This window comes from Delphinapterus leucas, chromosome 14, assembly GCF_059928025.1.
Source record: "Delphinapterus leucas isolate spDelLeu-1000000601 "Yukka" chromosome 14, BTC_Dleu_Yukka2, whole genome shotgun sequence".
Taxonomy (NCBI): Eukaryota; Metazoa; Chordata; class Mammalia; order Artiodactyla; family Monodontidae; genus Delphinapterus; species Delphinapterus leucas.
This window is the reverse complement of record NC_143142.1, coordinates 66,293,738-66,306,609: the sequence shown is the minus strand read 5'-3', so window position 1 is coordinate 66,306,609 and position 12,872 is coordinate 66,293,738. Positions and strand designations below refer to the sequence as shown.

The following is a 12,872-nucleotide window of genomic DNA, read 5'->3' as shown; positions in this document are numbered from 1 at the left end:
GCGCCGCGCGGCAGGTGTTGGCAGCCGGCGCGCACCTGTCCCGCGAGCGCCCGGTGTCCAGCAGGGGGCGGACGGCGTCCGCTCCTCGCGCGGCCCCGCCCCTGGCCGGGAGGACCCCGCTGCGGCTCGGGGCGCGAGAGGCGCGGCCGGCCCGGCCCCCGCAGGGCTCAAAGGCGGCGGCGGCGGCGGCGGCGCACCGGCGGCCGCCTAGGACGCGCGCCCGCCCTCTTCCTCCCGCGCCGCCTCCCATACCTGAGCGGGGAGCGGCGCCGCGCGGCCTCTCCCCCGCCCTCCCGCCCCTCCTGTCCGGCCGCCGCTGCGCCGCCGCCGCCGCGGGAGTAAAGGTCGCGCGGGCCGAGAGCGAGCCGGCCGCGGCGCCTCCAGGAAGCCGGCGGGGCAGGTCGGGGAAGAGAGAAAAGAACCGAGAAACTCTCGGGCAGCCCGGGAAGATGGCGCCAGACGGGCCGGCCGTGGACTGAGAGCCGCCGGGGCCGCGAGGAGCCGGGACCCGCCGCCCCTGGGACACGAGCGAGGGCCGCCCGCTGGCCACGGGGTCCGGGCTCGGCCCGGCCCGCGGGGGTCATGTCGGTCAGCGAGCTGTACAGCCAGGTGAGTGCGGGCCGCGCCGGGCCCGGGGTACGGGTGAGGGCTGCGGGGCGGGCGGCTCTCGGGGGCGCCTTCTCCTGCGGCTTCGCGGGGCTGGGAGCGGCGGGGGACGCCTCTCACGCTCCCCTTCATCGCCGCCTCCGCGCCCCGAACTTCGGGTGGCGGAGAAAGTTTGGCTGTTCGGGAGCGCCCCGCGGTGACCGCCCGCGGCTCCCGCCCCGGCCAGGGCTGTCCCCCACTCCCCGACGCTCTGCCGTCGCTGTCCTCGTCCCGGCTCCGTCCGGCTGAGGTCCCCGAACTGAGGGGGTGTCCCCGCCAGCTCGGAGCCTAGGGCGCGGGGACCCCCTCCCGCGGTGGTCGCCTGCTCGTCGACCCCACCTCGGTGCTCTGCAGCGTGAGCTCCCGAGGGCGACCCTCTCGAGTGCCAACGAGGGGGAACCCTGAACTTCGGGGTGGGGTATTCCTTAATTTGGGGGTGGGGAGAGAAGGGGACTCAACCTGCTGTGAGGGGCGCGGCGGCTCTTGGGTGGGTAAGCAGTGGGTAAAGGATGCTCGAGGGATCTGGAGAGAGCCCAGGGAAGCGCATTCTTACTTTGCCACGGGTGGGCATTTTGAGGCGGACCCTCTGGGTGGGCACTCGGTGGACTTCAGTCATTGCGGGAGGGGGTCGGAGTAATGCTGACTCGGGGGTGAAGTGTGGATTTCCAGGATGTCCTCAAGGTCAGAATGGATGCGCAGGGCTCCTTCCTTAGAGTCGGGAACAGGTGCGGCCGCAGGACTCCCCGCTTCCGCAGCAGTTGCTGTGATTAAAGTTAGAGACCAGCCACCGCTTCCCGAAGCGCCCACAGCCGAGCTTCAGCCGCCCGGGCCCCCTCGGGTTTCAATTTGGCATTGAGGGGCGGTTGAGGGGGTGAGGGGCCTTTAAGCTACCCCTCCCCCCTTTAAAAAAAATAAGTTTTGGATGTCCGTACACCTCGTCCGCCCGTTTTTCTTCTCTGTGGCCGGGACACGTTTGACAGTGCTTAGTGCCCACCGATTCGTTTGCAGAGGGGTGCACGGTGCGCTCGGGGGTTGTGGGTGTGTGATTCCCAGGACTTGGGCCCGGGCCAACAGGTCTGGGCGGGGGAGGAAGAGCTACTTCCGCATCCTCACCTGGCGACTGCTCAGAGCTGCCCCCGCACGTGGGCGAGCCCTTCAGCTGGGTGGGCTGGCCACCCCTTTTCGTTTGAGGAATTTTCGAATCCCTTCTTCCTCCTGGAGGGGGACAGGGCCGAGGCGGGAAGACGCGAGTTGGCAGTGGAGGGTGTAACCTGGCTGGGGGCGGGGTAACCTGGTGCAGCTGCTCCGCCCCCACCAGGTCCCCTGGCAGCGACCGCTGATGAAAGATAGCTTCTGGGAGGAAAGGATGTGAGGTTCGAGCCAGGGGTGAAAACTGTGGCGTTTCTGGCTTTGGAAGAGCACCCTATCCCGTTTACCCGTGGGAGTCTTGGGAGGAGCCCTCGAAGTTGTTTCCCTGAAGCAGTTATCCGGAACCTCAACGGGAGGCTGGAAACCAGCGAGGCAGGGAAGCTTTGTCACACTGAAGTGCACAAAGTATACTGAGTGCACACTCAGTATACCTGCAATATATCATAAAGTACCTTATCAGACAGTAACTAATTGCTGTATTATATGAAGCTAATGGACAGTTGAATAAGCCCTTAAGTTTTGGATCCCTGATTTTGAAAAACAAGAACACTGCGTTGCTTTTAAAGACAACTTTCAGGAAAAACACTCAATTTGATTTTTAGTTAGAAATGAGTATACTGCATGTTAATTATTAGGAATGATGAGTTAGTGGGAGTCTGAGCTAAAGTTCCAGTGTACTTTTTCTTCTTTTAAAAAATTATTTATTTTGGTTGTGCTGGGTCTTTGTTGTGGCGTGTGGGCTCTTCATTGTGGTATGTGGGATCTTAGTTCCCTAACCAGGGATCGAACCTGGGCTCCCTGCATTGGGAGCACGGAGTCCTATCCACTGGACCACCAGGGAAGTCCCCCAGTGTACTTCTTCTTGACTTACGGATATAGGGACAAAAAGGGTTCATGAGGAAAAGGTCTTGGAAAGGCACTCAAGGTGCTTAAGAAAAAAAGTAGCTTTGTTGGTGTGAGCGTTTGGCATACTTAGTCCAAAAAGAGTCTTAGAATTTCTCCCTAAGGCCCAGGAGCTGTACCTCACTGTTAATGGGTTTCTAGTTCTTAATCATTTCTAGGTTTATGAATCTCAAATTGAGATTCTTCTGTGTCCCACACAGTAGCTTCCAGCCAGATCGCATCTTGAGCAGCTGTTACTTTTTCTGGCAGAGTTGAACACACTTATGCTTTACTACGAGAAGCAGTTGTGTTGTTTCCTAACCACCATCACCCCGCTTGCTAGGCTGGATTCTCAGTATGCACATGAATCGTAAATTATACAGAGAAATCGTGCCTGTGACTCAGATTCACTTTGTTTCTTGGGAGAGATGATTTGTTCATTTTAGTGTATTATCAAAATATCCTTTTTATTTTTAACTTGCTAGTGGGCTTTTCTAATGTGATGAACACTGGATCCAGGCATGCACTTTAATGTATTATGCATGATGGAAATAGTGATCTATTATGCCAACAGCATTTATGAGTGGGATGGAAATTTTAAAGCCTTTTATTGATTATACCTGTTGCTTTAGTGACATGGTAGGAAGATATTGTTACTGGAATATGAGACACTTATTTAAGTATATAAATTAGCCTGTAAGTACTATAAATAGTTTCAGGTAAGAATTTGGTATATTAGTCTATTCCCAGTTACCGAAGAAAAGACTTTCTTCTTTTCCTCCCTCCACGTTAACTGTTTTCTTGCTCTTCTCTTTGTCTATCTGTTCTCTCCAAATGGAGGCTTATATGCTGTGTGGATTTTTTTTGGAGTTGATTTTAGTCATTGGCAAAGGGCACTTCCCATAACAAAGGCACTCCTGTTTTCGGAAGACCCAACCCCTTGCCTTTGAGAAATTACTTTCTTTGTACTGAGGTTTTTCTCAGTGGGAAAAGAGAATCAGAGTCAATGCTTTGAGGGTGATGTCAAGGTGAGTCAGCCTCATCCATCCTTACAGAAACGTGGTGCTGATGATGGGCTCTCTTGTCACAGATGGCACGTATGTGACAAGTGTTAGTACTTTGCTTCCAACCCACAGGAGGAGACGATATTGTATAAATCAAATTAGCCCAGGTCCCAGGAAGATTCCCAAACATGTGCAAGCATGGTAAACATGATTTGATTATGACAAATGCAGAAAATAGTCTGGTTTTTAAAGTATAAAATACATAACCTCTCCTTCAGGCTGAATGATACAACTCTTCTCTACACGAGGGTTATTCTCGATGAAAAATTTAAACACTGCTCTCTCAAATGATGAGGTTTTCAGGATGCTGCTTTGGTTCTAGCCAGCAGAGTGACCGGGAGATCACCAGGCTGAGGCCAGCGCCTTCAAACAATCCCTATCCTGGTTGGTTTTTGGTTGATAGGTGGTGCTCTGAGCAGTGGATTTTTGAGCGCTGCTAGGAGGTGACTTTACTAGTGGACATGCCCTTTGTGTGTCAATGATGGCTTTGAGCTCAGGGGCCCTTACGAAGGGTACTGTTTTGGGGCCAGTCCCTTGGAAAGTAGAACTTGGGCTGGTGTTCTCTAACTGTCCCTTACTTGCACATCAGGTAGTGCAGCCTTCTCCCAAGTTTCAGTCTGGAAGGCAGCAAGAGGCTCATGTTCCCTCTGTGCCCACCGGTAGAGACACGAGGACCTGGAGGCCAAGGGTAGCAGAGGCCGCTAGTGCTCTTCCGCCTGCCCTGTGCTGTCCTCCAGCGCGCTGCCCGGCGCTGGCTTACTCCCAGCAGTCAGCACCTGTGTCACTGTCAGAGGTTCCTGGAGCCTGAGAATTGATGTCCCCCAAGGGGACAGTCCTTTAACCAATGGGAGTATAACAGCTGTAGCTTCCAGTACCTCCACCTTGGGAACAGAACAGCTCTCTGGTGAGGCCCACGCAGTTTCCAGAGCTCCCGTGCCCCAGGCCTCTCCACTGGGGCCGCTTGGGAGAGCTTGCTTTTCAGTTGCTAGTTTCTTCCCATTTCCTTTCTGTTGACGTGCTCCTAATATTTCATTTCATTAGCTTCAGGATGGCCACCCGTTAGAAGGCTGTCTGACAGCTCCAGGCCTGGTTGGAGTCTATTATTTTGCTTATTTTGTTCAGCAGAGAGATAGCATTCTCTTGCTGTTGAGGGGCCTCTGAGTAGAAACTAAATCGACATTTTAAATTCTGGCATGTGTGTGTATGTGTTTTGATACCGTCATTTTCTGTGGTACAAGTTAGCTATAAACTATACTGCTTATAATATATAAGTCCACATACTGCCCTCCCTAAGTGATAGAGTATTTGTCACTATCCATACAGGATTGTCAGGGTAAACTTGGATGGGTTTGAAATACTAGTTGACCTCTGTTTTGTAATTCAGTAGCTTCCCAAAAACCACATTAAAAAGCAGCCCATTTGGGCTTCCCTGGTGGCGCAGTGGTTGAGAGTCCGCCTGCCGATGCAGGGGACACGGGTTCGTGCCCCGGTCCAGGAAGATCCCACATGCCGCGGAGCGGCTGGGCCCATGAGCCATGGCCGCTGAGCCTGTGCGTCCGGAGCCTGTGCTTCGCAACGCGAGAGGCCACAACAGTGAGAGGCCCGCGTACCGCAAAAAAAAAAAAAAAAAAAAAGCAGCCCATTTTAAAGTGAGCGGAGCGTGTGTGCCGTGATGTATACAAAGCACATTTTGCATCGTCATTGGACAATAAAACCTAAATACACAAAGTTAACTAATAATCCAACATGACCCATGTGCCACGAGCAGAGAGCAGATACTCATAGTTACAGACATTCTATAGAACCATCGGTCAGGTGGGCAGTGGGACATGAGTGGGTCCGGAAGAATGAATAGGCTTTGAATACCCATGGTGACTGAGAAGGGCACTGTTAGTAGGAGATGGTAGAGTGAGTTTAAGCATGGACAGCCATGCGTAGTAACTACAGTAGTATTTTATAACTCTTATGAAAATCTTAGCCTTACAGAAAAGTTGCAAAAATAGCAGAGTTCCTGTTATATATTTCCAGATTCCTGTGATGTTAACACCTCATAAGTAAGGTGCGGTCATTGAAACCAGGAGATGAACATTTGTACAACACTATTCACTTGTCCTCAAGCCTGATGGGAATTTCACCAGTTTTTCCACTACTGACCTTCCCTGGGCCAGGAGCGCATGTAGCATTCCACATTGCGTTTAGCATCACAGCTGCCTCGTCTCCTCTGATTGGTGACAGTTCCTCAGTTTCAGTTTCTCCTTTTGACCTTGGCAATTTGAGAGTATTGGTCAGTTATTTTGTAGAATGAACCTCAATTTGGGTTTGCCTGATGCTTTCCCATGCTTAGATGGAGGTTATGAATTTGTGGCACAGAAGCGATGTGCCTCAGTGCAGCATCTCAGGAGATTTGTGATATCAATGTCTCATTACTGATGGTGTCGCTTTGATCCCTTGGTTAAGGTGATGTCTGTCAGTTTCCTTTTCTTGAAGACTGGTATTTAGAAACTAAGATCTGGGTGCTAGGTGTGCTTATTATTGTTTATTAAATAGTCATTTAGGGATTACTGAGCCTAGAACTCAAATGTCTGATTATGCAGGCAAGGGAAGAAGAGTCATGTATGACCTTGAAGTTTCCAGCTTGAGGATGGACAGAAATAAAGAAGTCGAGATGGGGCGAGGATAATGCTTGATTGTGACACGTTTAGTTAGGGGTGACAATGGTTTGTCTAAGTGGAAATATTTACATCTGAGGATGTATGAACGCGCTTAGAGGAGAAGTGGGTTCTGGGGTTCTTGCAAATAAAAGATGCCCGGGTATTTGCTTTCCTCTAAGAAATGCAATTGTCTTACAGCATGATTTTAATAAAGATGAGATCATGACCTTGGCATGGGCAGTCTGGCCTCTTTGGTCATGATCTTGCTGTGGACTGTACGGGGGTAGTGCAGTTACACATGATCAACTCTATGACACTTCGGAGCAGATACTTTCTGAGCCTTGATTGCTTCATCTGAAAAATTGGCATGGTACCTGCATTATAAGGTTATTGGAGGATTATGTGATCTGACATACGTGAAGTGCCTGCCTAGCGCAGTGTCTGGCACACTGTATGCACCTGGCAACTGTTCATCAGCTTATTTCCCCCTTCAGTCGTGATGCCGGATGGTGGCCCTTTCTCCTAACCCTCTCCTGCCATCCTGCAGGGGTATTGGTCATAAGGGGACTTGGCGAGAGAGAAAGGGAAGAATTGCTACAAATACATAGCTACCTGAGCAATAGACAACCAAGGCATAGGGGAAAAGGTTCCTATCCCCAACGGCCCCCTGGGGAAGGAGAAAGAGCAGTTTGAAAGAAGCTTGAAATTTAAGCTGTGCTTCCCAGTCTCCTATTAGAGCTTTAAAGGAAAATTAAAACAATTTTTCACCATGTTCTTTTATTACTTTTTTGTTAATACAAATGATTGTTGAAACCATTCATACAATGCAAGAAAGGCAAAGGCTCTGTAATCCCATTCCCAGACAGCTCCTCTTAACCACTGATGTGTACTAGACTAGCACCCAGTGTCCAGTAGGGTAACCACATGTGACTGTGAGCACTTGAGGTGAGGCTGCCCTAAACTGGATGAGTGCACGCCAGATTTCCAAGATTGAGTACAAAAAAATGAATGTAAAATATCTCACTTCTGCTTTTTTATGCTGATTAAATGTTCAAATAATATTTTGGATATAATGTGGCTACTAGAAAATTTAAAATTCCACATGTACTTTGCCTCATTTCTGTTGGGCAGTACTGCTTTAGACTTAGGCATGATGCAGGATATACTTATATGTATGGCATGATCCTATTTTTTATTTTAAATCTTAATCTACTATGGCTTTTTTCTCCCTGTAGCATATAAAGGCAGTTTTACCATTTTAATGGCTGCATAATTGGGCACTGTATGGTTGTGCTGTAATGTTTTTAGCCATTCCCATTTTGATGAACGTTTAATTGGTTCCAATTTTTTGATATTGTGAAAAATGTTGCAGAACATTCTTGGAACCTTTCAGTATTTTTAGGATAAATTCCCCAAGGTGGAATTCCTGGCATGCACTTTTATGAGTCTTCATCGATAAGGCCAGTAGTTTCCAGAAAAGAACTGGTCTGTTTCTTCACCCCTCCCAGGTACTGGTCATTGTTTCCTCTTTTTAAACGGACACTGAACAGTTAATTTTTGTTTAAAGTTGACTTACATTGGAGGGTTGAGCACCTTTTCATATGCTTGGTGTGTTCATTTGTAGTTTTCTTTGTATTTCCTCTGTTAAGACATTATTTATAACTCTGTTTTTGCTCATTAAATGATTATATTTTTAGACATAGGAAGTCGTGGAAACCAGAATGTTCAGGATAAAATATTACAAATACATATTTTAAATAAGGCACCTTGGCATGAGTTTCTCCCTCGCTTGTTTGGAGCTTACGCATCTCTCAGCCCTACAATTGGAAAAGCACTGGTTATGATAGGTACCGTTTATCAACTGCTTTTGAGCCAGGTCATTTCTAAGAGCTGTATGTTCCCTCATTTAATAATAACACTATGATGTAGGCACCCCCATCATCCTCATTTACAAACGACGGACCTCTGCCTTACTTGTCCAAAGCCACACTCCTCGTCTGACCGCTCTGCTGCCTTCCACGAGGTTCTGTCCCAGTGACGGTGGGTCTGGAACATCATTTGTGCATAAAAGAGGCCCTAACATGGAGCGTCCTTTCTACCAGCACTGCCCGCCAGCAGCCGGGAGAAAGGAGAAAGGAAAGTCTCTGAGTACAGAAAAAGGGCAGATGGTCTGACCCATAGTTCTTCCCTCGGGGATCTGCTGCTTTGCCTTCCACCACCACACGCAGCCCCTAGACAGCCTGGTGCTTCTTAAAACTGCCCCACATTTAGGCAGAACCATTGTTTTTGGCTCTCCTTAGGCCACGTAAGACCCGAAAGAGGGTCACATCTTCAAAAAGGGGTAAATATCACAATCAAAAGGTGTACATGAAACTCAAGCAGTGTAAAATTATTTGATTTTAAATCTAACCCTCCTTTCATCCCAGGGCGCTGGTCTGCTTTCTAGCACTTTCCCTGTCTCCATCTCTTTCTGAAGCATCTACTTTCCTATCCTGCTTGATGTCTGATGGGCGTTTCGTTCCTTTTCTGAGCTAAGATCAGGGAAGAAGGTCTGAGACTCCTGGAAGCTCTCTCCCATCTGCCCACCTAGCTGAAGGTTTTCACATTTATGGGTGTGCCCTGCTCACTGCCTATTGGCTGGACAGGTGTTTGGAAAATGAGCTCACCTTCACTCAGGATGTCAGCTTGACCATCAGAGACAAGGCCCCTTCCTCCAGCATATGAGGGGAGAGCCTTACAGGAGGATACTCAGGACCCAGACCGTTGCCTATTACAACTTTAGGTTCTTATCAGGGACTTTGTCAAAGCACTTTGGAAGCTCCTCCAAGCAGGAGCATTTTAGGTTTGATATGAGGAGGAGGTCCTCAAGTTGTCTGGGTCCTGGTGTAGGTGAGCACTGGTATATCTTGCTAATTTGTTGTGGGAATGATCAAGCTTATGTATCTGAGCTCCAAGTTAATGGCATATAATGTTCCTCTTAAAGTTTATTCAAGGGCCTATGCATTATTACTCTCCTTTGAACAATTCTAATAGTGACATGGGCCCTGTAGGCTTTTCTGTCCTTTGCTGAAGTTTGGGGAGGAATGAAGAGGCCCATCAGGAAAGATACTTAATGATTTTCCTGTAGAGCTTTTGCCATTATAAAACTCAAATGTGTAGTGGCATGAAATGCTAAAAGGAATGAGAATACCCAGATGCCTTCTGCATGGAATTCAAAGACTTGGCTTATAATCTCTTCAGCACTAAGCAGTTCAGGTCCCCTGGCTTAGAGACTCCACAAGAAAAAAGGTACTGGGCAGTAGGTTGTCAGTTCTACTGTATCGTGACATGGCTACTGTGTATTTATGGGGTAGATGAAAAGGTAAAATATTTGAATTGGTAAATTGTGCTGTATTCAACTATCTTTGTGTGCCCTGGCCTTTCAGTTTAGACTCTGGTTTAATTTCCTTTTGGTAACTGCCCACCCAGACCCCAGTGCAGTCCCACCAATGGTAAGGTGCATGCTCAGAACCTATTACCTGACTTCATATGATGCCCAGCTTAGGTATCACTTAAGGTGTTTCAGAGAGGAATCCACACAGAATCGACACCATTTTTATGAATTTCTGAAATCACCAAAATGAACAGTATTGGTGAAGGACATACATGTTGATAAAATGAGTAAAAACCAGGGAATGAGGGAAAAGGCAACTAGAACAGTAGGTATCCGGGGAGGGTGGGGCTGGCGGGGGAACAGAAGTGGGAACAGCACTGCTAGCGGGCTACGAGGTTTCCTGACGGGTTCACGGGTATTCATTTTATTGCTGTGCTTCATCATTTACATATTAAAAAAAGGTGATTCTGCAGAAAATAGAGTGAGTTACAAAGCCAAAGTTTAAAAAGCTTTGAGATTGTAGGTAGTTTTAGAATGTGTTTCACTCCGTGCAATCGATGGTTGGGTGTGTATATTTGCACAGCTGCTCTCGTTGCAGATGTAGGTTGAATCTTCTGCTCACATCCCTCACTTTTCCCAAGGTAGGGTTTTGCGTACTGTAGGGACTCAATGAATGCCCTTGAATTGGTTTAAAGACCACCTGTACTCCCTTCCTGTTTCCAGGCCGTAGCCCTTGAGGAAAGCCCTTTCTTCACCAAGGAACGACGTGTACCATCATGTTACCTGTCATTTTGGCTTAGAGTACCTGGTGGAAAGCTATCTGTATCCTCTGGCACTTGCCTGAATCTGTGGGACGTGGAGCCCCTGTCAGGAGATAGTTAAATGTTGTTTTTCTTTTTTTTCGTTATTGTGCGCAGAGGCTTGGCACAAGGTATGAACGTGGGTTAACAGCAAAGCAACATTTGTGGATATGAACGCTAATATAACTGCCTTGTTTTGGAATATCCTAATTTCACACAATTTTGATCACATATGTATTTTTTTGCTCTTACCTTGCTAAGGTTATCATTTACATTAAAAGCATAATAATTTTTTTCGCTTAGCTCAAGTTTTTATTAACAGTCTCATCAAGACTCATGGATACTTGCATGATTGGGTGGGGGTGAATACGGACTCCATCCTTCCTGTGAGATGGAGCAAAGCAGGCAGCAGTGAGTCAGGGAGGAAACATCGGGTCGAGTTTGCTTCAGTCGTCTTCTCCCACAGGAACAATAATAATACTCACGGTTTTCATCTGAAGATTCATACCATCTTTTATGTTCATCACTTGGCCAACACCTGTAGAGAGCACTTTCTACCTGCAGTGATGTGTCACAGCCCATGCGTGAGGCAGAGAGGGAGAGCCCATCCCTGCAAAGTAGTCTCTGACCTTGAGTTCTTCCAGTCCAGTGGTTCATTTGTTGTATGAATAAGTATTAAGGAGGTATTTGTACGTTAAAGGGAGATAAATTGCTCTGTCTTGTTTCATCAGATTTAATCAAATTCTTGCTTACACTTGCTAATGAGAGCTAATGTGTATTTGTGAAATAAGGAAAATGAACGTCTCCTTAGCCACAAACTAGTGTTTCTTTGCTATCAAGCTGCTTGCTTTTTTAATGGTCATTTTACTGTGTGTACATGTGTGTAACTATGTAACAAGCTGTGTGCACCGAAATGGTAAGAATACCCTTAAAATGTGATTTTTTATGACTAACACGTCCGATCCTACCTGTATGAATGCTGGTTCCTTCGGGATGTTCCTTTTGGCAGAGGTACAGGGATACTGGAGCTCATCAATACTTCTTCTGAAATTGGCTTCAGATCTGATGATGCATTCTTTTTCCTTTGGATGGTGGCAAAGTCTGTGCCTGGAAGGTATGCTTTCTTTCTGGAAACAGCCAAGAGTTATTCAGAGAACTAGGCTGGTTGAGTAAGGTAGGAATTCACTGACTTATATTTCTGTTACAGGCAAAGTGTGACTTGCAGGTACTGATGGCAGTTGTGTGTGGCCTCTTACTAGCTGTCGTCCTCAGGAGAAGTAGTCAGGCTTCAGATGCTCTCAGTGATCAATCAGTGTAGAGCCTCCCAGGCTGTTAGGAAAATACTCATTTGAATGTAGCAGTTCTGGTTTGTTTGGTTAAAAACTTAAAGGCTCACCAAATTTTATAGTAATACTGATTTATAGTCCCATTTAAATATATATGTATGTTAACTTATTACATGGCATATAGTTGCCTCAGTGTTATGACAAGTATAATAACATTAATAAATACTTACTGATTTAAGAATCACATGGAAAGCCCATTCCACCTAATTTCCTAAAATGCTCTTTTGAAAGTAGATGGAAGGATGATCTTTTTAAAAAAAATTAAAAAATTTTTGCCTGCGTTAGGTCTTTGTTGCTGCACGTGGGCTTTCTCTAGTTGTGGTGAGTGGGGACTGTTCTTTGTTGCAGCGTGTGGGCTTCTCATTGCAGTGGCTTCTCTTATTGCGGAGCACGGGCTCTAGGCACGCAGGCTTCAGTAGTTGTGGCACACGGGCTTAGTTGCTCCACGGCATGTGGGGTCTTCCCGGACCAGGGCTCAAACCCGTGTCCCCTGCACTGGCCCACAGATTCTTAACCACTGCGCCACCAGGGAAGTCCCGAAGGATGCTCTTTGCACCTTCTTACCCCTGCTATGCGTCAGGCAGGATAAGAAAGGAAGGCAGAGCAGTATTATTTGCAATTGCCAAAAGGAGGAAGCAACCCAGTGTCCATCATGAATGGGTGGATAAACGAAATGGGGTACATCCATACAAAGGAATATTATTCAGCCTTAGAAAGGAAGGTCGTTGGTTCAGTCGGATCCCGGCACTGGCTGCAGTGACTCCTGTCTTTTCTGGCTCTCCTCGCTATCTCCCTTTCACTTCTAGAAATGTGGTCTCCAGTGTGGCTGTCTCTGGTGTCATCAAAGTGTTCAATGACATGAAGGTGAGTAAGTCGTCTTCACCAGAGGATGTGAAGAAGCGCAAGAAGGCGGTGCTCTTCTGCCTGAGCGAGGACACGAAGAACCTCATCCTGGAGGAGGG

The 12,872-nt window shown here is 47.7% G+C and overlaps 2 protein-coding genes across 2 annotated transcripts in view; both read left to right on the top strand.

Moving 5' to 3' along the window:
* The first annotated feature begins 234 nt into the window (after nt 1-234).
* MYO5B (myosin VB) overlaps nt 235-12,872 on the top strand; it is a 387,835-nt gene continuing 375,197 nt past the window's right edge. Inside the window, exon 1 of the mRNA XM_089895170.1 lies at nt 235-609. Coding sequence (XP_089751296.1) covers nt 583-609 — 27 coding nt within the window. The 5' untranslated portion in view covers nt 235-582. The remainder of the gene's footprint in view (nt 610-12,872) is intronic.
* The window catches only part of LOC149747640 (uncharacterized), a 59,385-nt gene continuing 47,147 nt past the window's right edge, over nt 635-12,872 (top strand). Inside the window, 1 exon segment of the mRNA XM_089895177.1 lies at nt 635-12,871. Coding sequence (XP_089751303.1) covers nt 12,361-12,871 — 511 coding nt within the window. The 5' untranslated portion in view covers nt 635-12,360.